Genomic DNA, 26,066 nt, shown 5'->3' with positions numbered 1-26,066 from the left:
CAATTTGCTCTTTTCATTGCGTTGAACAAATTTGGACTCTAAAATCTCTGGGAAAGGCGATAGATTTGCATAACTGGCCAGAGTGTTCTTTTCTTTCAAGTTATGCTGGGAAAGGAAGGTTCCCATCACTGGCACATTCTCTGTGCTGCCTTGTTCTCCAACGTGTCCTGTTCCTTTGAAGGAAAGAGTACCGTCTACCAGATCAATAAGGGCTCCGTTCTTCTGTAGAAAATCTCGACCGAGGATAGCATCGTAGGTCAGGTTCTGCATGACATGAAACTCACAGGTATATTCTCTTGCTTGCAACTGTAAAGGTATCGTAATCTTTCCTAAGACTGGGACTTTCTCTCCACTTACTGTCTGGACAGCCGATAAGGAACCTTCGCTCATATTAGGCGGGAATTGACCATAAATCTTCGTGAAAAACTGTTCGTTTATGGCTGATACGCACGCTCCAGTATCCACGAGTAACTGAACTGCTTGGCCTGCTATCTCACCTTCTGTAGTTAGATCACTGCACTTTAGCTTGAAATCCTTTTTACCAGACGAGAAATCGTTGCTTGGCTGAGCTGCTGACTTCGATTGACGGTGGTTTGTTGCGGGCAAAGATACTTGCTTTTGCGAGATTTGTGGTTGTCGCTTATTGGCTCTTGTCAGCTTCACTTCTTGTTGTGATTGTGTTGTACTTGCTGCTTTTTCCTGGCTGTTTGTCTTGTCTTGCTTTGGTAGCGCGGCTAACACATGAACTGACGAGTTTTCTTCTCTTTCAAATGTTAGGTTGCAAGTGCGTACTGGCTGACGGGAGGTTTGTTCAGCTGATCCTGAACTCCTTACTTTGTTGTCATGGTAATTTAGAACTCGCTGAGCATACTGAGCATCTAATGCGGACAAACGCGCCGAGGGATGAGTTGCCAGACGCTGATTTTCTTCCTGAGTGTAATTTGCATGGTACTCTTGGCTCCCTTCTTGGTTCTGGCACGGGCTTCCTGGCTGGTAATAATAGTAACAGTTATATTGGATATGGCCAGTGCGTCCACACCTATAGCACACCGTGCGGTTACGTCGGGCGAGGCGGTCCATGCGATTTACTCGTTGGTTCAGATTTTCTAAACCGTTTTCCATTCGGCGAATTTCTTTCAGCAATTCCGGCATCTCTCTATTGTTGGCTTCTGAAAACGCGGCGATGCTACCTGTATTTCCATCTCTGGCGTGACTGCCGTCAAATTTTCCTGATACTTTTACTCCAACTTTGAGTTTCTCCAACTTTGTTTGCAATTCTGGTGGTTGCTGATTGCTTGGGTTACCTGGGAAGCCTGACTTAGGTAGTTCACCCTTATAGATGTCTCGTGTAAACTGTTCATCGATCACTGTCATGCCTGCTCCGGTATCTACGAGTAACGTAATGTCTTGGCCATTTAGCTGGGCAGTGACTGTTAGGTCACGTGGCTTGGCTTGATTATTTGTAATGTTACACTGTTCATCGGTTAAACATGAAGTTTCACGTTTTGTCTGGGCAGGATCTGGCTTATGGTTAGGCAAGCTGCCATTGTTGACTTCAGTGGATTCTCTTCCGGCGGAAGTACTATGTTTTGGCTGAGAGGGATCTAGAACCGAGGGATTCCCGATGTTCCCGTCCGTGCACAGGTCAACAATAACATCTGTATCTGCTGTAATTCTGGTTTTGGTACGGCGTACAGCGTTAGGAAATGGGACATCATGGTTTTTCTGACTCTGTGGTAGGTTATTCCTTTGGTTTCCACTGAGTTTGTTCGGTTTCAGCGGACTAGTGACCAGGGGCTGACGTATTTCCGGTTCGGGCTTAGTTTCCAGGTTTCCAGGTAACTCGCGCTCGGGACGGGGAGCGGTTGTTACTTCACAAGTTGCTTTGTTTTCATTATTTGGCTCCATTGTTTGTTGATCACTTTCGGAGTTTGGTTTTGATACTTCAATAACCACAGTTGGCGACTGGTTTTCCTTTACTTGACCTTGCTGGATCACTTCTGGGACCAAGTGAGACGTATTTGGCAACTGCTGAGATAGTTCCTTGCCAATTTGCGATCCGACATCGCTCCAGTTTATTCTTGGAAACTCGCCTCCTTCTTCTGGAATTGTCTGGTGAATTGTATTTTGTTCTAATGGAGCGACGTAACTACCATCGTAATCTCCATCATCGAGCACGGCCATTCGCGGGCCACTTACATTGAACTGAGAAGGCAATTCACTCCGTCGTTGGGATTGATTGTAGCCTGAGCGGGAAGGATAATTTTCACTTGTTTGACGTCGCTGCTGGTGCGGCTGGAATCGGTCGTAGTTACTGGTTTCTCGTGAAGACCTCTGGTTACAGTTTTGTTGAATATGTCCAACTCTTCCACAAGTATAACAGATGGGTCGACCTTCTCGTGTTCGTTGTCTTGGCTGATCAACCTGATTTGGCGGATTTCGTCGAGCCAGCCCTTTAATCCGAGCATCCATCTGGCGAGAAAGTTCTTCTAACTTATCTTCCATTCGTCGAATTTCGCGCATGAATTCCGGATTTTCCCTCTTGTTGGGTTCTGCATACGCTGCCAGGCTCGCTGTTTTTGTTTCTGTGATTGGACCAGCTGGTTGTCTCGTAGCTTTATCGATCAATCCGTTAAGCCTTGACACTAAGGATTGTATCTGATCGTCCCCTGTCTTGGTATTCTGTCCGTTAATGAGGACATCGAGCTTAGTTAAAATCGCGTTGTCGTCCTTGACAACTTTCTGGCTTAGTAAGTTAGCAATAAGTTCGTGTTCAGTTGCGGCACCAGCGGCCGACGATTGAGGAGCTCGAGAAATGGATTCTGCAAATCGGGCGGCTTTCTCGGCTTCGGCAAATGTTTTCGGTTCCTTCATGTACACAAGCTGGCGGATTTCGGGACGCAAACCTTGCAAAAAATATGTCATCTTCTCCTTGTTTGTTAAGCCAAGGCGGCGGAATTTAGTACAGATATCCGTTAGGTAATGATCCAGAGTTTCACTAGGAGCTTGTCGCCTATTCAGCAGATATTCTCTCTGACCATAGCCGTGATCCTTGCTGGAGTAGTGTTCTATCATGATTCGCTTTACGTTCTCGAGCGTGTCCTTCTCGTCTGGGGTTAAATCGCTGTAGAAGTCCTTGGCTGGTCCGGCTAGATGTAGCACCAATTCTGTTAACGCACTCTCGCTGTCCAGGGGGATGCGTCTCCGTTTTAAACGGTTCTCGAAGACTTCGAACCATTCAACAACGTCATCTCCATCCAAACCACGGAAAGGTTGTATCCTGATAGTTTCTGGAACAACTATGGACGTCTGTTGTTGCTGTCCAATCCGTTGTAGAGCTTCGGTCAAAGTTTGAATTAACTGTGGATCCATAACTTCTTCTGGTTCTGGTTTATAGGGTGTACGGGATCCTTCGTCACTCTCCTCTTCTTCGCTGTCTTCCTTGCTACTACTTGTAGATGGATGTTCAAAACCTTCGCTTTCGATTTCGTCGCTGGAACAAGATCCTCGGCGAGTATTTTTTTTTGTTTTGTTTTGATTTTTTATAATTTATGCTATCTCCTACTTGACTGTGACTAGTCAACTGTGAATTAATTAACGGGTTTGAGTTGTATGCGAAACTCAAGTTCTGTTCTGGATCTGGCTCTCCGTTTTCGGGTTCGCTGATTTCTTCGACTTCTAAAGCAATCTGAGGGCCAATCTGTAACTGCCTGGAGTCAATTGGAGTGAAGTCTTCTAAGGAACTGCTATCGCTTGTTACACGCGGTCCACAGGGAGTGGCTTGTTTTGATGAACTCGGTTGAACAATGGACGACTCTTGGCGTTGATCTATACTGATATTTATGGCTTCTCTGTTCGTACTATCGGCCTGACTTGGACTGGAAAATGCGGTGGACAAACGTGGGCCGTCGCTGGGTTTACTTGGCTGGATTTCTTCGTTTAAATCTAACGCGTGCGTCGACGACTCGTGGATGACACTTCGATAATATGGTAATTCACACAACAATGTACAATTTTCTTCTTCTGACAACGAAGCTTGTACTTCTTTATTTACTTTAGGCGTACTGGCTTTAACTACGGGAACGGCTGATTTCCTACTTCGTAAATTATACGGCGAAAGTTTCTTCCTAAAAACTTTCTTCACGGACTTCATATATGAGGACAAAGAATTGATTTTGTACTCACGTTACTTGAGCGGCTTTTATCCTTTGTTCGCACTCAAGGGATTACAACAACTAGCGTCTTTGGTGAACTTGAATCTGCTCTGGCGCCTTGATAACGTCCTTGGAAGATCCACAAAGTACCCGGATTCTCCACCACTGTGACGATAAGTTTTTCCTGCAACACTGTAAATTTCGGACTGAACGGACACTTGAACTGACAACTGGGGGAATCTAACTCTGGAGAGCACTGCTTGGCTGCGGGAACGGAAATTCGTCACGATTTCCTGGTACACGAGGATCTACTTCAATGGTCTTCACTACGGACGTCAAGGAAGAGACATAACTTGGTCCAACAGTAGTTTATTCTGCACTCTAACGTCGAGGGTGAAACTGACATACTCGGCGGAGTAGCCGCTGTAGAATCGTAACGATGTAGCCGATGTAATCGATGTAATCGATGTAATCGAAAATGCTTTACAAACGTACTTGCTTATATATCATCCTTTACACGACAAGTGTTTCCAATATGCTAATGTAACTTCAAGTATACAATACGAGCGGAAAGTACTTAATTAAGATAGCGAATTCTAATCAACACCACGAGGCTTCCAAAATTAAAAATAGAGTGCTAGGATTAAAATTACACAGGCTGAGATTAAGATAGACAAACTTAGGAAATTAAAAGTGAGATACTTAAATATGAATTTCTGAATTGGTGTTACCGACAGCAAGGAAAAATTATCCTATGAATTAGTGAAAAGTAGTTCAGCTGGCTAACCTCCGAGAAAACTAATAAAACTTCATTAGTGAAAAGTAGTTCAGCTGACTAGTTTCTGGGGGAACGGAAAGTAGATTGTAATAATAAAAGAAACTCAAATGACCCGATAACGAACTACTTGTCTTCTAAATGAAAGCTAGTGAAACAGCGTTGCACACGCTCAGGTATACAAAGAATCGACAAAGTACAATGAAGAACAAAACTTAAGATCTCTAGCTGTTAACTGAAAAGAGGCTACTGACGGTTTTTTCCTATAATTTTCCAAATAATAAAGAATTGTCAGTGGAACGGCGAATTTTCTCATAACAATATCCTTATTTTCTCTTGACCGTTCGTATTATCATTTCACAGTGTTAAGCCTGGTCTACACGAGCAATTTTTATGTGACAATTTTCATGCGACAAATATGTTTGATCGTGATGTTTGATCACGTACGTGGCACAGCAAATAACACCAACCACGTGTTTTGGTTAGTAAGTCACGCATAGTGCATGGGCGCAAAACAAAAGATTTCGCACGGTCGTGGACGTTCCAACACAAATCTTTGTTTGCTCCTTTGATGTTTGCCGGACTTCAAAACCATTTCCCTCTATCAACTATGGTGCATGTAGGCTTATTTTCCAGCCATTCTGGAAGTCCGGTTGTAATCCTTCTCCCAAAGAACGCCGTGGTGTGGGGCAATCAATGCAGGCTCACCGAAAACGGCTGGTAATCGAGCCTAACGGTTTTTTTTAACGTGGGTGTTGCTAAGTTCAATAGGCCTTTAAAATGATTGAATAAACTCTCGTATCCTTATTTTCTTTAAAACGTTTTTATTATCATTCCACAGTGTTATTTTTTGTATTTCGTGCGTGATGTTACGGTTAATAATTTTAATAGGCCTATAAAAATGGAAAGAATAAACTCTTATCTCCATATTATCTCTCGACCGTTCTTGTTATCATTCCCCACTGTTATTATCTTTATTTCGAGTTTATCTTATAAATTTAATAGGCCTTTAAAAGTCTTTAAATGATCGAAAAAACTCTTATCTCCATTACTCCATACTTTTTGTTGACCGTTCTTTTTATCATTCCACAGTGCTTTTTTTTGTATTTCGAACGTGATGCTAATGTCTTTTAAAGGTCTTTAAAAATGATCGAATAAACGTTCATATCCGGATCCTTATTATCTCTTGGCCGTTCTTTTCATCGTTCCACAGTGTTATTTTTATTTCATACGTGGTTTTTACGGTGATAATTTTAATAGGCCGTTAAAGTGATTGAGTAAACTCGGGAAAGGAACGTTAAGATAGAGAAACGAAAATTATGTACAAGCTTATGTGGTCGTGTTTCTCGTATCCTGTTATTTATTTTTTGAGTATTTAGGTGGTAGATGCAAAACTTCTATTACTTATGACTAAACCAAATAGGCTTATGAGCTGACAAACGTACAAGATTTATTATCAAAGCAAACCGAACCATCACATGCTCTAGCAAAGAGCTTTGTCTTCATTCTTTATGCCCGCAAGGCACAAGAGCCAAGGTCGTGAGTAAATGTCTTGATTCTTGATAAACAACCCTTTTAAAGTTCGGGACCGAACACGCGACCAAACCAAACGAGATGAATGAAAACAGTCGGTAATTATAACGGCATGTTGTTTTGTTCCACCACAAGACCTGCTTGTGCGGTTCTCTTCAATGAAAGCACCAACGAGACAGTTGATAACAATGTCGTGTTTCTTTGAAGCTCAGAAATCTCTATGAGCCTAATTTCCAAAGTATAGTCAAGTAAGTGATCTGTTATATGATTAACATTATGCAAAGTCATTGCTTAAAATTAACCGAAAAACATAAGCTGAAAAAAACACTGGTTCAAAAAGGTTCTGTGTAATTGTTACTCTTGGCTTTCTGTACGTGTTGGCATACTTATAATTGGCCGCGTGGAGACGTGGGGGCGGAGAGATGTAAAAATTCATATGTGGACTCCTATTCAAGTGTTAATGAACATTGTTATGTGCCGTTTAGAATATTTGGAAGCAAACGATACTAAATTTCTTGCGAAATTGCGTTCCATCTCAGGGTGTGTTAATTGCTCGTAGCTAACCGCATCGACTCATATACATCCGGCGAGGTAACAGCAACCGTTTAAGACGGAATTTGGCCTTTATTTGCCAAGTTTATTGTCAATCCTTTTAGAGTTACAGTAGCAATATTTATCAGAGGGATCAATTCAACTGTGCTTTTTTTCTATATAATCTGCATTTCACGGTACTCCATGAACTAGATTTCGTTTTATTTGCCACAGATAGCTGCTCGTGAAAACAACTATTTATAATCTTTCTTCTCTTTGACTATTTTCGGCGCTTTTTGCCGCAGGTCAATTCGTCCGGCTTAATTACTTAATCCAAGATGCAACTAAGACAACGCCAATGAGTGGGTTCTTATTTTTTTCATCTAAAACGTTTCAAGACAAGCTCAGAACTTCTCGTAAATCAATAAAACTGACAAGAACGAACATTTTCTGTCATCTACCATCGGCGCAGTTATTAAATACCTGCATATTTAAGGCCAATTACAAAACCACAAACCTATTTACGCATTTGGGTTCATTCACCCGAGTTCGGTCCAGTTAGTCTGCTTGTCTGGTGGAGTGTTCAGTTTAAAAAGCTTGACTGCAAGCCCGTCTTTTTATATTTTCTCTAACAGTTAGCACGGATTATCGGAAGGGTCAAGTTTGTCAGTTAAGTCCACGATTCGCCCAGGGTTGACGGAAGAAGTCTACAGCAACACTTTGAGGTACATTGTTAACTCACTTTTGTCTACTGTTATGATGAGGTGTTTATATCATTTAAATGCATGGTTGACGCTATTTTGTACTGAGTTATATATTTATAGTAAAAAAAAAAATCCAAACTGGTCAAAGAACTTTGTGAAAGATGCTAATAAACGTCACTTTCATAGAGTAAGAGTTGAGTTTGAAAGCTCTCAGTTAAGGTGGCCGAACATTGTTTTCGCGCACGCTTTTGCTGATGCAAAACATGCCTTCAATAGAGCGATCATTTTATTCAGTTACTCAACACCCGCACTATATGCGCTATTTTTCTCCATTATTGAACGCAGTGTACTGATGCCTTTAGTCTTTTATTACAAAGCTATGTTAGAAAAGGTAACGACGCAAAGAACCCAGCAGTTCTCAGCTTTTTCTTTGTTACCGAAAGAACCCAGTTAAATGCAGTGCACGCACAGTTGCTCGAAAAATTGAGACCGATTGCTTTTGCAGAAACTTGCCGATTTCTAACGATCCAGTCGTTAGAATTTCAAGAAATTTAGGCAGAGGCTCTTGAAAACTGTGTTCGGCCACCTTAATTGAACCTCGATCTAAAATCACATAACCTTGATGTTTACCAGGGTTATGTGCGATCTTTTAACACTTTAAACTAGTCTTTTTGTCCTAATATATATTGAGTGCCTATTACCGATAAACCCAGCTGATGACATTGAAATCTAATTTTGCTCAATTTTCCTTGTAAATGATTATTGATTTCTTGCAAATAGGATTTCAAAATCAAAGGCGCTGGAATCACGAAAACATTTGCATAACACATTATTGACGTGACGCTGTTGAGTAGTTTTGACGGCATCCTTGATAACTTGATTAATGGTAAAGCGAAAGAATAGGTGTCATTTTAACTAGCTTAAGGTTGCCTTTTGTCTCGAAATAGCCGAGTCGTAATATGATATCTGGCCAAGAGAACAAGGAAAAACTGAAGAAATAATCTTACGTTTGTAAACCTTCTACACATTACGAAATGCCCTTTTCCAGTTTTCTTTCCACGTTCTAAGTCGCTTCTTCAAATTCTTGCCTTCGTATGTTTGCTAGTATGATGTTTTCAAAAGCAGGAAAATTCACAAAACTGAAATCAGAAATTTGTTTGTAGAAATATATAGAAACGTTAGGAAGCTAAGTAAACCAATGAGCAAATAAGATGATGGATGGAAAGGAAAGGCAGTGAGGTAGAACGCTGTGACGAGGTCATGCGGCCGAGTGCAAATCAAAAACAAACTGAAGACGAAATATGAAGTGTTCATTTCAAAATTATAACCCAATATACCACTATTCTAAGTATTTTATAAAATATCTTGTCGGTAGTTGTTCAGTTATAGTGAGCCGGGACATTTTTACAACTTTGCAGCGGCTAACAGTTTTTAACATGCTCGTCTCTAACAGCGTTCATCATAGATTTCCTAGGGGCGTTGGGTTTTCGGTTTAATGGTTTTGTTTTTCTTTTAGATCGGTTATTCGGTTCTTCAGCTAAAATGTCCGGTGTTTCGGTTTGGGTATCTGTTACGCTTTTCGGTTTACAGTTGGTTGTCGGTTTTTGGCTCTAAGAAAAACGGGTTTTCGTCTTTGGTTATTTGCTTGGCTTATTTCTAGGCCTCTTCATTTCACCTTGGTGTGAGGTCACTTGATGTGCCGTGTAGATGACGTAAATTAGATTAACAAGGAAGGACCAATTCCACAGGGAGCAGTCTTATTTGCTTGTGATTCCAGCTAAATCCACCTTACAATTGAAGCGCAAATCGGCAATTTTGTTGATTCAAATCAGGATTATTTGTACGTGATCAAACAAAGCGTCATCAGACAGGTGATGCTTCCGGCTGTTCAACTTTTGGTCGCACTCGAGTAGACAAGGAAACTTATGGCCACTCTCATGTAGAGGACAAAGTAGCCCCCCCCTCCCCGGGGGTGAGACTCCTGTATAAAAAGGGGTGCTCGTCGAAAATTTTGAAAAGAACCTCTAAGACGTACCAAGATCTTGGTTTGTGGGCGTGGCTTGAAATCCCCCCCCCCCCTCTAAAAGGTACCAATTCTAAACCAACACATTATCTCCTGTCATATTTTTTTCGGCTCAATACCCTAAAAGGTACCGCAAAAGTTCTCGCTGTCGACTGTTTGAGACTGAACACCCTAGCTAACAGGTACCAAAATCGCTTTTTAAACACCTTAAAGGTGACGACGAGCACCCCTTTTCCCCAGGAAAGTAGCCTTCGAGCTGGCTTACCTGTTTGAGTCACACGTGCAAGCGAAGCGATCCGGCCGGAGGAGTCTGTTGCTTTTGCACGGTCTTGCATGGGCTCCCCAAGTGTGCTCCCCATTTAACTTGTGGCTTGGACCCGGGGAAAGAATTAACTAGAATTTGCCCGTCGACTGTTAAGATCTGCGACACATAACAGATCGTGTAATGTATTTCAGTTTTTTAAAATAACAACAAGGATAAACTGTGTTCTATCTCTTTCGAGACATTTACATAAAAAGCGTAATTGATGAAAAATATAAAAATAATGGAAATGTGCTTGTACACGTCGACCGACTGCACGAGTTCTGGTGAATAAGATAAGATAGCATACAGCGATATGTTTTACTGAAGAAAATACAAGCTCTTTGTAAATTTAATGGTAAGATGCATGTGGAGCAAACAGTTATAATACAGTGACGTAATACAGTGATTCATTCATAGCGCTGAACTAATAACGTCGCGGGAGTCGGGATGGTTCAAGCAAGCTCTCATTACTCAACTCACCACTTTTATATTTCCTTGGTAATTTTGTCCTTTTATCATCCCGAGCAGTTTGTTGCAAAGCATTACCCTGATCCTATTGTGGTTTTCATATGACGTCGTCAACATTCAAACATTAAAACTACTACAGACATCAGTAACTAAGCCTTTCCACAAATGTCATGTAAAATTACCAAATATCTCTCCAGAAATTCTCCAAAAATTTTCTGAATGTCACAAACGTTTTTCTAAATGCCCGAAAATACCCTCTAAATATCTCCTACATTGTATTAGAAATAAACTGATTTGAATCATTTGGTCAAAGTTCTCAAAATTTTCAAAATGTCCTTGCAGTATTGAAGCAGCAAAGGAAGAAGGCTCAGGCCCAACAATGTTACCGGAATCCGCCATTTTGAAAAATTGCTGCTTTAGTGCTTGAAGTGACATGGAATGTATTTTTCAAGTGGGACACCTCTAAACTGGATTGTTTCTGATACAGAACTGAGTATTGATTCAAGAAAATTGGGAGGAAAACACGGGGGTAAGCCAAAAAGCTATATAAAAGGGGGGTCATTAAAACTTCTAAGTATCCCTAAATTTTCTAGTCATCTTAATATTTTCAAAATATCTCGGAAACTTTTAAGAGGGGGGTGTAAGGGGGGTCCGAAAATCGCAAAACCGCGTAAAAAAACGTAAAAAACCGCAATACCGCACGGAAATTTACCAAAATACCGAAACCGTAGTTACAAATGTGCTACGGTGCCGTCATCATTACTTATTGTTGGCCATTCCATTAGAAATACGACCTTATTTAGTTTGATGAAAGTGTACGTTAATGTTAATCAACGTATGATCATCGCACTCATAAAATAATATTGTAATAATTGACACACGTCCATGGGACTGACTTCGTTATGCTGCTGTGGAACTAATATGGGTGCGCTCGCGCACGCACGAATACTGCTGAGTTACCCAGTTGAAAAACAACGATGTTTACGACTTCAGCACTGGAAACCACTCGAATGTTACACAACGCAAGCTTTCCGCGACTTTATTGTTTGGTGGAAATTCGCCAAGATGTATGCTAGTTTTCAAGCTCAAATATCCCGAATACGAGCTCGGAACATTCATTTTATGTCGCAATTCGACTGAATCAACCTTAAATTTCATTTAAAATTTTCCAAGAAGAATTTTGAATGACCCTAAGACAACGTAGTCAGCCCCATGAAGTGTTCAGTAAACCAAACGATTGTTGAAGCGTATAACTCTTCGGAAGCGAGTTCTTGCTCCCAGAAGAAACGTCGCCGAGCTTCCAATCTCTCCTTGAAGTAATATCGTCTCTTCCCGACCATCCTCATAACCACTTCTTCTTGCTCGGCAGACATTGTATCGCACGAGGTCACGGCAAATACTGTAGGAAATCCGAGCAAAAGATTCCCAGCCCGGAAAGTCAACAAGTCGACGTATTATTGGATAACATGGTTAATCATACCAATTAACTGGAAAAAGCGGAAATTACAAACAGCAAAGCTTGCTTGCACAACAATGGTCCCTTGCAAAACATAAACAAGAAATCAAAAGTCATCGGAAGCGTCAGGAACCGAGTAATAACTGTCATAACTGGAAAGCGCAGATGGCTGCAGACTCTTTTTTACCGATTACTGCGATCGAAAATTTATGAAAACCGCAAACCGCTTAGTCTTATTAAACCGCAATACCGCTGGTTAAAATAAAGATTTCCGCAGAACCGCACCAAAAATAACGCAAAATCGCATCACCGCAAACCCTTACGCCCCCCTCTTCTAAATATGTCCATATTGATCGTCTCTTTGAAGACAGACCATCTAGAACTTTGATCAAATTTGTGATAGCCCCAGTTATCCTTGGTTTGAACAATATTGGTTTGTGATAAAGAACTGATCTTATTGATGGAATTCATATTCAAATACAGTGAAACCTCTTTTAGGGGACCCCCAATTAAGCGGACACACTCTATTAAGCGGACACTTAGCCTGGTCCCAAAATAAACGTCCTATATTTCCCTTTATAATGAACCCCTATTCAGCGGACACCTCTATTAAGCGGACGAGGACACTAAGATATATTGTATTTGGCTTATTTCTATTATTGAAAACCTCTATTAAGCGGACACCTAACTGAATTAACAATGTGGCATTGGATTACGTCCTTGAAATAGTCGATTAAATATACCCGTATCATCGTTGCAGTATGGAAAGGGCATTATTACAAACAAATCAAAGTTGGTAATGAAAGCTGATTAACTTGAACTCTGGATAGCTTCGTTAACAACCTGGAACTTTATAACAGTATAGATGAACCGTTGAATGTTAATTGTTAACAAGCATTGCGCAATTGTTATAAACCTTTATTAAGTGGATACGCTCTATCAAGCGGACACTTGGGAAGGTCCCGGGGGTGTCCGCTTAATAGAGGTTTCACTGTATAAATCAGTATACTGAGTAGTACCTCTAATGCTGATATTCTTATTAAGTGGGTTCTCCAAGATAACACCATTTTAATGACGGATCACTTCAAAACGTCTCATTATCGAAGATCACCCGAACACAGGTTGAAGTTTGGAAGAACTCGAAAAAGCTGTGGAAACACGCGTCTGTTGGCACGTGTTCCAACCGCATTTCTCGTTCTCCAAACTTCCGCCCGTGTTTCTATAACTCGATTGAAACAAGGAACATGTTTTCTATTTCTTAAATAGGACAATAAGAACAAGCACAAGCCCAAGAGAAGGAATGAAAAGTTTGTTTTACTCTCACGCCAGTCAGTCACACACAAGCTTGGCCTGTGTGTAGGCAGTCTCCTCACCAAAGAAAATGGAGACGTCTATAAGCAGTCTATTAACAAACGAGTTTTCGGAATTATGCCCGTTATAGTTGTGGCGTGGTTTTGGTAAAAGTGTATATGATCGTATTTAAGCTATGCGGCTTCCTGCCATGCGTCGTTTACTATAATTTACGATTACACGTCTTTGAAGACATAAATAACAATGATTTGGACAGCAATTGTTCACACTTGAATATATGATTCTCATTAAGAGTGTTGACTCTCAGTTCTCTGCAGACGTACGGCTGCTTGTGTTCGTATCTGCATAGCTGCATATATTGCAATCGGAATTGTGTCCCTTGGCTCCACAAATTAGATTATAGTCATTTGGTTGACCAAATTTCCGTATAGGATTAAAAATCTGGGAAGGTTATATAAGTCGCTATTGCTGTCGACAGGCCAGAAATACAGGAAACAGGAAAACAAACTCTACAACGAAAACGAAGTCAAAATAAGCTACGTCGCGTGTCGCCAAGCTTTGCCAAATAATCTTTGCGTGTTCTCCAAGGTCTGCAACAGTAGTTTCGTCAAAAACTTGGAACCATTTTACTCCGTTGTGCTGCTCAAGTGAAATTGTTTCGCCGTCAGTCTATAAGAAGGTAACCGTTAACAACCATGAATCGATTCGTCTTTTTGCAGGGGCACAAGTGCTTGTGCGGTGTCATGAACCCACCTTAAGCTGTACCTACGAAATATTTTTGTCGCAAGTGTCGGTAATTTTTTTTTAAAAATTATTTCGTTTAAATATAGTTTTCCCGCATTATATCGCGTGCACGCGGCGCGGCTTCGGGAGACGGGTACAACAGTCCAAAGGTTATGTGCGATTTAGGTTGTACGAGCTCGAGTTAAGCTCGTGTCAAAACTCAAGATCCACAGTTTAAAGTCAAGCTTAATTTTGCTTTTCTTTTTCGGACGAAATTTATTACTCAAGTACAATCAAGTTATTTTTGGGATCCTTTTCCGTATAACCTGCCATAGGAGCAGTCCATCCGACTGAAGTCTTGAACTAGAGCCTTCGCGACGTTAAACCGTAGTGAGACTGGCAAGTCCGAGACAGTGCAGGGGCCAACGTCGAGTCTGCCTAAATTTTTGTCTTCTATTTCAAATCTTTTTCACTGCACTGCAATCAGTTTGAAATTAATTTGGAAGACAATTGGCGACCACCTTAAACTCATTTCCATAAGAAAGGCTGTGGACCAGGGCTCAGAGTTAAAAACAGAGCAGACACACCACTCGTAAAAGAACCAAACAGTCGTCGCACAATTTTCGCAAAAGGTTCGATTGGGAACGGGACAGCTCAACTACTTAGCTGGTAATCCTATAAGGAAGTGCTTTTGGGACCTTTGGGCACTCGGATGGATTTATTAAATATATAGATTGGGTTACGCTTAAGCTCAACAAGTGGCACTTTTGGAAATGCACGAAACAGTAGCGTGACGTAACAATATGGTTGTTGTCAACTTTTCCTGTGCGTGGACTCTACCTGAGTTGTGCCCCTTTTCAGGTCTTCCTGGGGTGCGTTGCCTTCATGTTAGTAACACAACAACAAAGAAGGCATTGTAGACAATGGTGGAGAAATGTATGCGGACGTGAGGTTTTGCTTTCGATTTGTTTGTCAGGTTTTGTCGTCTTTTTTAAGCTTTAACCAGCTTCCCTGTACAATACACAACTTGGCCACAACTTGGGTGGACGGGCGGCCAAGGAGCAGGATGAGGTCAAATGGTTCATAGGATTTTATCAAAACAGTTCGGTACTGAAAGTCGTTCAAAGAGGGAGCTCGTGAATTACATTGCTCCCTATAGGTCGGACAATTTGCACGAGAGATGAAGTGAAGTGAGGTGGGAAGGGGCCGGGGGCAAGGAATGTGAAAATTAATTAGCAGCGCCGAACACTCGTATATTCCTCATCTGTTTCGAAACCCCCCCCCCCCCCACCCAAATATCCCTCGACATACATCAGTCATAAGGTCCCCCTTTTCTTTCCTCCCACTTCTCAAAGAATACATCTTAGAGCACTTCTCAACGCGATACGGGAGAAAATGACGACGTTGCCAAAATTAGACACTTCCAATTTTCTGCCATATCTAAAAAATGACTATATTGAATAAATGACATTTACAATGTTGGTATACTGAGCGTCGACCAGGGCGGCATGCTGAGAGTTCAGATTTGAGCTAAGGAAAACAGCCCCGGGCAAAGAGTTCATCTTGTTTGCTCTGATTCGCTGATATGAAATAAGTCACGCCTCCCAGGTGGTTATGCGTGAAGTAGAGACACTCAACAACACGTGCGGATCACTCAGCTCATAGCGACTGTCTGACCTGCTGAATGAAAACCAACCATTTTAGATTGTAGTGTTGTTAGCGCTGATGTCACGAATCTCATCGAGACTAGCCCACCGTTCGAGAAAGATAGAAAAGTTAAGAACTACTTAAAGAACTACTGAATCCCAACAGGTAAGACGAGATAAAGGCTGTCGTTTGAGATATACGTTCTTGATTGTTGACACTTTTTACCAGTGTTTACACTTGCGCTCGGAGAGTAAGGGCAAATGCTTTAGCTCTTTATTGTAAACATGTTATTTTTTTTCATTGTTCACATCGCGTGATCTAAACAGGTGTCAGGGAAAGTAATTATCATCTAACACAGACCATTTCTTTCCATAACAAATGGCTTCATGTAATTAAGGTTGCTTATATTCACCACAACAATATCGGATTGTTAAGAATTTAAAACCACTTAAGAACCCTTTTACAACTGTTTTCATCGTCTCACTTTCAAACCTTTGATGCGTTGTTTTCCCTGTTTAGCGAAGATTTTTTGCTTTTTCTATAGCGTGCAAAGTACAAAATGTAACTATAGTCTACCACTTGTTAGTATGCATAAAAAGGAAGAATGAAAACGAATATTAATAACAAAAGACAATTACTTTTAACCTAGAGCGAATGGACCACAAGAAAGTCCCAATTTTGCCATGTGCCTATCGTCAATTACACAAGTTATGTTATTCTTATAAAATATGCAGACATATTTATTTTGAAGGCCTTTTTAACATAATAAGGCTTCTCTAAAAATCTAATTGATATGGTCTGATCGAAGTCACGTCGCTGAAATTAGAAGAGGTATTTATTTGTACTATCGGCACTTCATGTTAGGTTCATTTCGCATCTGGCGTCCAGATGGCGTCCAGATTTCAGGATAAAGAGAAGAGAGATCCTGGTAGGCTAAAATTGGATTGGGTGGTTCCACATTGGTTTTATTCTATTAAGAAGAGTGACTTTTGTACGATGTTCCCAATGAATACTGTATATAGACTGCTACGAATTTATCACCTAGCGGGTGGGTTGAGTCAGGCATATTCAATAGCGGATTGCAATTTATTACCACAAGAGTCAGCTAAACCTTATGCATCGAGCTCTATAGAACTTAGCATTTGTGAATCTGTCGGCTTGGTTCGGGATGTTACCAAGTTCAAAGTACAATTTTCCTTTTGGCCGGTTACAAGATGACTCCTTACACAGGTAAGACTTCGTGCAATTTGAACCTAAAGTCAACATAATGTTGGTCAGGTTTTTAGATGTTTCAAAATGCGGAGCAAATGCAGTTAAAGAACAAAATTGGCAGAGTTTCAGCAAACGCTCTGCTGAGTCATAGCGCCGGAGGCTACCAAGATAATCGTTTCAAAAACAAATTGGACGTAAGCAAGTAAATATCATGAAACCTTAACTTATTGAGGACATATGTTTTAAAAAATATATCGAATCGAATTTCACAAATCTGCGAGAAAAAATGTGAATAAAATTAAAAACAAAAAAAAAAAAAGAAAGAAAAACGTCAAGATGCAAACAGAGATCTAGAGCTACAAATGAAACTAACTTTCTAACTAAAGACATAAGTTTACGTATATATCATTACTTGATTGATTTTTATTAACTAGATCTACAAATTTCAGTAAAATTCTCGATCTCGAATCCGACTGATGAAGGAAGTCTCTCTGAGATTCACTTCAATCTCATTAAAACATAAAACAGAAGTCTGCATAGAACATTATGCTCAATGGTCTGCGGATAAAGTCGAAATTAAAGAGGACTCCAGCTGGGATCACTTTGACGATCAATTCATTGTCCAGTTGACAGGCTTCGAAGCTGGATCAACATAGAAAATTTTTATTTTGACGTAGTACCAGATTTTCTTCACTAACATTAACCAATGTCTGCCACCCAATAAGGAAAAATGCTGGGACTCAAATGTTCATAATTGGATATTTAGTAACCCGCATTTACTTTGGTTTTGCATTGCTGCACTAAACGATTGCGGCCTTGCAAATCTTCCGCCACTTTGTTACCCAGTTAGAAGTAAAACCAAAACCAATTGTGACTCGTTTGCAAACCTTTTCCTACGTATTGAGCTGTTTACACTGTTCATCTCACGTTTTCATTGGTTCACTCACACTGTCTTTGCGACTGGAAAGAATGATGACTTTGAGTTTGTGGTTTGTTCTTACGACACTCAATTGAAAACCGCTCAAACTTTGTGAAAACTGCTGCTAAATTGTAACTAAGTCTAATGATAAGTCCAATGGGAGTTTCAAGAATAGCGTGCAGGCGTTTTTATTCCTATGTTGTTCTCTTCTTTTGTTTTCTTTTTAATAATAAAAGAAGAGTATAAATTAGGGATAAAAACGTACGCCCAATGCACTATTCTTTTCTTTTTTCTATTATTAGTCCGATTTGGTCTGTAAGCCACCACTCAACCTTGTGTGCGTGACCAGTCCGAAAGCACAAGCTACGTTTACTGTTAGCTTCATAAGATGTCTTTGACAACAGCTCTCAACACACCAATATTTGATCTGTCTCCACATCCGTGCATGCTTCAATTTTTCAGTGTCGTTCTGGCCGAACAATGCAAAGACAAATCGTCTGTGGAAACTTGTCTTCAATTTAGACGGATCTCCTGCCACTGATAATGTTTTGTACGTAGAAGCCATTTGGAAATGGGCACTTTTCGAGACGAAAATCTGAAAGGAGCTCCTATAAACGAAAAACAAAACTCCATGGGGTTATGTTTCTCCGTCGCACAACTTCTTGTCCAGTGAAGGACAAAGCTGTGATACAATAAACAACATCTTGCGTGCAGAATGCCTCACGTTTTAGAAAAAAGTACTTTTAGGGAAGCTTTCAACCCTCGAGTGCTAATTAATGGCTACCGCATTTAATTCTTAATTAAACCAGATGAAGACACCATGGTTAAAATTTCGAAATTGATGCCAGCTAATTTCCTGTGGAAGCCTCAAGTTTTTGCCTTAAGGGTAAATTCCTCTCCGGCAAAGAGAATTACGTAACATTTTTATGAGAAAAACTTTAAGTCATGTCACAATCCGGAGTCTCAAGGTGTACGTACAAACGTGAGAAAAAAGCGCGGAAAAAGTTTTGCAACTGTTTCAAACCTTCCAAGGCTGCAAAAAATCGAAGATAAGACGGCCTCAACAGGAAAAAAAAAAGGGTGCTAGTAGATTACTCGGGAAAAAAAAAAACCGGGACTGGATAGTTATAACCATTATTGTCCATAATTTTATTCCCTAGGTATAGGTGTTAGTTGGAGCCCTGGCTGGGTCATATGCATTGTTCTTTGCTCTTGAACAACACATTTTACTCTTCCCTGCTTTCATTGCCTCTCCTCACCCGGGTGAATAAAATGTGCTCTGAGGGGAGCGTTTTTTGCTTATTTCTCACAAAATGTTCAGAAACATACAGTGTTCAGAACATTCAAACAACAAGGTTTTACTCTATAAACAGTGTTTTTGAGTGATCGGTGAAGATTATTGGACTTATCTTTTCTGAAGAATTTCTATCATAGAGGAATCATAACAATAACAATGAAAATAACAACAATGAGAGAAACATCATCAGCATCAAGAAGTTTAGCTGACAAACCAATACTTATGTGTGGTGCTGTCGAAAAAATAAAAAAATAAAACAGAAAAAATAAAAAAATAAAAAAATAAAAAAAGTATAAAATTAAACTAAGTCTGCAAAATTATACGTAGAATATAAAATTAAACATCGTCAACCTAAAACTGGTGACGTAATATTGCGAAAATATCAATAAATGTGCAAATCACTGCATTTAAGCAATCTCCTATTGGTCTTCACTCACCATCGGAAATCGGTTGAAAATTTTAGAAAATAATGAAGAACTTCCTTAATTGTATTTCTTTAATGAAATATACCTGAACGTCGCTCACAATTATTTCTTTAAAATGTGAAATTTATTTTCTCTTGGTGAACTCTGCATCTTTGTTACTTGATGCATTTTCTAGTGTCCTGAGGCTTGAACTCATCTTATTTCTACATTGCCACGTATGTGAATTATGTGTTACAATCGAAATTTACTTCTACGATAACTGCAGAAATTCTCGCGCGGTCATTGGCTAATTTTATTGTTAATAAGCGGACAGACACATTAATTTATAATTTATGCGATGCGCCAACAAGCGAGAGCGGGAAATTTGACAATTTGTTATCGCAAAAAACACATTGATGTCAGTTTTTAATGCGTCTGTCCTGTTATTGACAATGAATTTCGTCATAACATTGTCAAAGTAGTCTGCGGATCCACTCGGCTATCGCCTCGCGGATTCACAGCTACTTTGACAATGTTATGACGAAATTCGTGATCAATAACAAGAGAGACGCATGAAAAACTGACGTCAATTTGTTAATAGGGAGCTTAAGCAAACCACGACGACGACGGCAACGAAAATGTCACTAAACAAAAGGTTTAATGAGCAAAACAATAGCTTTGCATGTGCGTTATAAATCTTTGCACATTTCTTTGCCGTCCTCTGCAAAACAACTACGTGAAATGACCGAGCTCTTCGTCGTCTACGGAACGTATTTTCATTTGGAATTAAACGCCTTCAGCTTAAGCACGTTTTAGAGCCATTGGCATACCGAACAGATCTAGACAATCGCGAATTTCGCTTGTAAAATATAAATTCATTTCTAACTTGGTGTCGTCCTCGGCGTCGTCATCGTGGTTGCGTAAGCTCCCTACTGACACTTATAGAACGTTTTCACTCCACGTCAGATCGCCGGAGCCATAATGGTGCACTTACCCAGACAATGAAACAGCGGCCATGTTGTGTGTGCCAGACCAATCTTGTGGGAATTGAACTCTTTTCTAATGTAAACACTCTCATTTGTTCCAATAAATTAGCATGGCTGCCGGTCACGTGAATGAAAACGCTCTACAGTAAAGTGAAACTCATATTTTGTCAAGCAAGGTAGAAATCCTCTCTTTGTCAGCCTGTAATTGTGCCAGGTTTTTAACCACACTTAAACTGGTAAGTAGCACTCGTGAACTGACTTTAAATCAAAGGAGTTATAGCAGATTTTCTCTCATTTGAACCTCGCAAGGAATTAAACATAGCAAGTTATTCACGGTTTTGTAAAAAGATTTGAGAGAGTTAAAAGAAACCATGGTCGATACGAAAAGCACCCCTGCTAATTCAAGAGAACAAATTGATTGCTTATTCTTGACTCAGTCTTTCTATAATTTGCAATATCATCATCAGCTTTTGTCAGCGAAAAAACGTTTCGTTTCTGGAATAGTACAAGACAGGAAATATCGGAGAGTAAGGTAGATAAACCAATTAATTAGGTGTTGTTTAAGGGCATGAGATAGTGGGTTTGATGAATATTCGTCACTAATTTGGCATAGAAAGCGGCGGTGGTTGGCAGGATGGACGATCTCCTGCAGAGACTATTTAGTCTGTATAGAGGCCGGCAAAGGAAAAAGCGCATTTTATTATTAACAGTTTTCAAAAGAACTATTTCAGCTTCCTCTTCGAAATACTACTAACTGTTTCTCCTTGCTGTGTATATTGTTTAGATGAAGGATGTCGGCTTACACTGCAAGTCAAAAGAACCCGCAAACCACATGCAACAAAATCGATCGCCGCGGTCAGTTTTTCGTCGAGATTAAGATATTCATTTTAGCTTACGTTGAAAAACAGTGTTGAGAGGGTTTCACAGTGTGTAAATCCCGGAAATTCGTAGGACACCGCAAAACTATTTTCACAGTTTTATATATTGAAGACAGTTTTGATTATTTTCTCGAAAACACCTTTAAGAGGTTTTCTCATAATATATTACTTAAACGGATCGGCCGGTGGCTCCAGGGTAAATTCAATGAGGTAAGCTCTGTTTTATCGAGGTTAAATTAAGAAAGACCGTGACTCCTTTAGGAGTTTCCCTAAAAGGAAACCAACACCCATATGTATGTAGACATAAGATTAGTTCTGCGAACTTTCTAACCTGCTCTAGTACGATTGATAGTATTTTTCGCGAACAAGGTATCATCGGAGGATAAGTCGAGGTAATTAATTTGTTTTAAGAAAGTAATCGTCATGCCATGACATATAATGAAAAAAAAAACTGTCGTTATAGTGGAAGGTTTATTTAAGCCAACATATAAAACACCAGATGCCTACGATAGTCAATACTTTAAACACACTCTGTCAAGCATAAAGTGGATGAAACAAATGCGAGATGTCCGTGTCCCATGAAGTATATACCAGGTTGCAGGCGTGAACTCTAAAGTGTAACGTAATTTAGAGGTGCCTTGGTAAGAGCAATATTTCATACTAATGAAAAATGAAACGCATAAACTGAAGAAAAATCAGACGTGACGAGTAAATTGGTATAGTAACTAATTGTTCGAATGATGTGATAGAATACAACACGCTTTGTGAGACAGGGTAAGATAGTAAGTTAGACAGGATTATAAGTTCGATCTGCTAAGATCATTAAATTATTACAAATGGAACATATCTCAAGTTATTTCGTTCATACTGCAGATTAACAGACGGCTTTTTAATTGTTGCTTATCGGCTTTAAAGGATGTTGTCTTATGTTATCGTTAATTCCAAACTAGCCCTTGGACTTATCCAACTGAGCGGAAACATATATATCAAACACGATTACCACTGAACTCCTACAGAGACAGATTGACTAAGGACTTTAAATCTGGAATATTAAGACGAAACCTACGCGTTAGTAGAGAGGGTAAGATTTTGCAGCAGCAGGACCTTTTGCTGGAATCGAGGAGACAATCCAATATGGAGAACCACGAAGGATTTTTTTAGTATCAAAAATGGCCGCGATTTTTGGTGTAGGTCATAGATTTTAAAAGCAGATGTCTTTACGAAAAAATCTGTTCCTTAATCTAAATTCTGTTTTGTTGGTCTTTCGAACGCGTAATAACTGTTTAGTTCGACTGAGCTTTACATGCGCCTTATTTTCATATTTCCTCTAATGTATGATTATTACACTGCCTCTGTAAATTAAACACCGCCATTTTCGCAAAGAAATAGAGCCTTTTAAATGTTTTCAATCATTACTTTGCGTGTTCCGTTCGTAGTAAGCTGTTCGTCCATTTCATGGAAATTTCACCGAAAAAAAGTGCAGGCCATTTTAAAACTCTCTCACTTTTCTTTTTATATCCACTTTCAATTTCTAACACTTGCTTAATCATTTAAAATTTGTTAAATACTTCATTAATCGTATTTTTCTAAGAAGGTGAATAATACATAACAGAGTTGCATTGCGTAATACATTTGAGATCATAAAGAGCATCAAGATTCAAGATTCACAAGTTTTCTCTCAATCCACTAAGAGAAAGGTTGTTTTCATCTTGTGTATTTATTTAGACGTACAATTAGTAAAACACGTCCCTGAAATATACGTCTTGGATAGAAACACGGTCAGCGTTGTCAACTGGATTAATAGGCGGCGCGTGATCCGCTATACCTACTGTTTTACGCGGATATTTTACTGTTGTCCATCAAAGGTCAGGGCAGATGGCATGTACTGAATTAGATTGAAGTAAATGAGGTCCTATAAAAAGACTTCCAAAGGCGGTACGGTTTAGTTACTGAGACTTTTGTAGCTCGTGCTGCTTGCATCCAGGGAAAAGTGCAATTAGGAACATTGTAGGGTAAGCATGATTTTCAGGTTTAATTTACAAAAACGTACCCATTTTTGTCGTGCGCTAGCCGTATGCAACAAACTTGTACTATAATGTAGTCTAAGCAGCCCTAAAAAATATCCACAAGGACCGCGCGAAGTGTCTTTTTTTCCGCAGCATTTAAAATCGTTTTTAAAACTGACAATCTGCGAAAAATCAACAATGACTGCTTTTTTCGACACCTTTATCATCACCCATTTTTATGAAAAGGCTCTTAACGAGGTTCGCAGTAGCTAAGAGTGTGGGTAACCAGGTGTAACCAATCAGAGCCAGGATTATAACTAAGTGACAAACAATAACCAATCACAAACCCGGATGTATAATTAGGCGTCCAAAGTAATTTACACCGAAGAATGAATAAGACGTCATTTATTGGTGTGTTCCGAATAACAGAGAATTGATTCCTGTCGACAGTGCTGTGATTATCGCACAGAACATTTAATGCGATCAACCAAAGACTGCATTTAGCGATCTCAATTATGCATGAAGGTGCAGTTGGGAAAGCTGTTTGAGACGAAAGCGATTAGTTATCAGTGGCAAAGCAGTTTGGTTAACAAGCTCTGTTTTGAGTACAACTCTGCTGATTCTTAATTCAGAATTTCATGAACACGAACTGCGTTTTAACCTAGCGCTGTCTAAAAAATTTAAAATCTAATAGAAGTTATGGATTAAAGGGAGAAATTAAGACTCGCAAATAATTCAGTCAAAGCGACATTAAGAAAAAAAACTAATTTATCCGGGACTTTTTGAAGTGCAGTTACTTGTAATTTTCCTTCACGAAGGGAAGATCTTTTGATGAAGATTTTACACCTTTTTTTTGAAGGAAGAATCGCAACTTGAAAAAATTTGACAAGTAAATTATAGGGTAAATGACGTCCACAAGAAGTATTTTTTTAAAAACAATATTAGATAGTTTTCTAAGCTAATTTTAAATATAAAAAGAGCTCAGTTTTGTATTTTCCGACCGACCCTGAATTCCAAATATTGTTTTTATCTCCAGAAACAGGACGCTTTTAGTCTCCCGCAATCAAAGACTTTTAATTAAAACTACATATTCTCCGAAACCTGCTGAGAAAATGAATGTGCGTGGAAGATCGATTTAGACTGGGACTTTCACAGGCGTGAGACTATTTCATCAACTTTAGATAAAAATACAAATTACTCTTCTTTAATGGGTTTGTGAGGCGCTGTTAATAATCACGAGAGAAGAAAGTTATTTTGATGGATATTTTACTCGTCTCTTAAAAAGAGTTAGGGTGATATCTTAACCTCTTTTCGACAGGAGAGTTTGTTTCATTTTCTTAAGTGAACTAACTATCCCAGTGAGCCTGTAACGTTTAACTGAAACCAATTTCCTCTGCTGCGGGAACGCTATTGGGTTTGTTTGCCTTTAAGAAACAAACGACAATCTTTTCAATAATTATCTCAAGCACGAATTTACAAAAACCAAAGATGCAAACAGTGAAGTAAAGAGATTCACTTTGCTATTTATGTAACTCGATGGAAGTGGACAAATAATATTTCTCGTGAGGACTTAGTGCAGGGAAAACAAGAAGTCGTTCAGTTGAAGGCAATTTTCATCGGCACAAATGAATGGAACACAAGAAGTCGTTCAGTTAGAGACACAATTATAACTAGTACAAATACATGTGTTTATCGATAAAACAACGAAATCTACTGAAAATAACTTAAGAAAGATCTAACTTACCTTGGGAATAAGGTCTGAATAGGCATGAACTCTCTTTAACTTCACCCGCTCTTGGCGCTGAGTCATGTCTAAGCCTTTCATCCCTGTAGGGAGCCGAAGACCATGCGTTACGGTGCAAGACTCCTGCAATATCCGGAAGAGTTGCCCTGTAATTTTAGTGCATTTTTAATGTGTTTTCTCCTAGTGTAAAATTATTTTCCAGTTTTAACGAAATCGTGTTCCTTTCGCAGATAAACAACACCAGAAATAACCATGGACGACATTCATATTAACGGAACTCTCAGCACTGCTTTGGAAAATACCACGACTGACAACGTCACGCAAGCATCGGGGTTGCCCGAATACCTCCACCAGCCTCTCGGAGCCCTAGTGTTCCAAGTAACTTTGTGGTCAACCATTGTATTCCTAGGTGTGCTTGGTAATCTCTTGGTATGCTTCGTGATCCTTAGCCAAGTCAAGATGAAGACTTCCATGAACTATTACTTGCTGAGCTTGGCCATAGCAGATTTGGGGGTACTACTTACCATCTATCCTATGGTACTGTTGAAATACTTCTCCCCGTTTCGCTGGTTGTTAGGGAAACATGCTTGTCATTACCTGTATCCTACCGTGGAGGTATTCTTCGGAGCCTCCATCTGGTCGATTACGGCCATCGCCATCGAGAGATATCGGAATATAGTGGGCGCCAAACGTTACCAGATCAAGCACAGATCTCGCGTGAGGACTTTCGTGGTTATTGGCGTGGTGTGGTTTGCGTCGTTTGTAGTCTCGTCCGTTCCTCTGTACCCGGCTATGCATTACAATCCGACTCTGCAATTCTGCGGCCCATTTATGTCTAAGTTGTTATTCCAGTCTTACTCAATAGTTCTCATCGTCGTCTGGTATGCACTTCCTCTGGTTGTCATAGCATTTACATATGTCAGGATCAAAAAACGAGTACTTCAAAGTGTTGCCTTCCGAACCTCGATGTCAGAGTACGATGATGGAGATC

The 26,066-nt window shown here is 39.8% G+C and overlaps 1 protein-coding gene and 1 long non-coding RNA gene across 5 annotated transcripts in view; one reads left to right on the top strand and one right to left on the bottom strand.

Annotated features, from left to right (window-relative positions):
- The first annotated feature begins 5,338 nt into the window (after nucleotides 1-5,338).
- Nucleotides 5,339-26,066, top strand: part of LOC145481461 (melatonin receptor type 1B-B-like) — a 42,350-nt gene continuing 21,622 nt past the window's right edge. For 2 of the 4 annotated variants that reach the window (XR_014048643.1, XM_081459958.1), the window contains exons 1-2: nucleotides 6,729-7,718; nucleotides 25,306-26,066. The exon at nucleotides 25,306-26,066 is cut by the window's right edge. Coding sequence is in view for 3 of the 4 variants with exons in the window: in XM_081459958.1 (XP_081316084.1) it covers nucleotides 25,328-26,066 (739 nt within the window). In the remaining variant the exon portion in view is untranslated. The other 2 variants (XM_081459959.1, XM_081459960.1) reach the window with 2 other exon arrangements.
- On the bottom strand, nucleotides 7,712-25,310 carry LOC145481467 (uncharacterized). Its single transcript, XR_014048645.1, has 2 exons — nucleotides 25,076-25,310; nucleotides 7,712-10,141 (listed from the first exon to the last, which is right to left on the bottom strand). It is a non-coding gene; the product is annotated as an uncharacterized LOC145481467 (long non-coding RNA).

Source organism: Orbicella franksi, chromosome 3 (assembly GCF_964199315.1).
Source record: "Orbicella franksi chromosome 3, jaOrbFran1.1, whole genome shotgun sequence".
In the NCBI taxonomy this organism is placed as follows: domain Eukaryota; kingdom Metazoa; phylum Cnidaria; class Anthozoa; order Scleractinia; family Merulinidae; genus Orbicella; species Orbicella franksi.
Note: the sequence above shows the minus strand (reverse complement) of the source record. Positions and strands in the feature narration are given on the sequence as shown.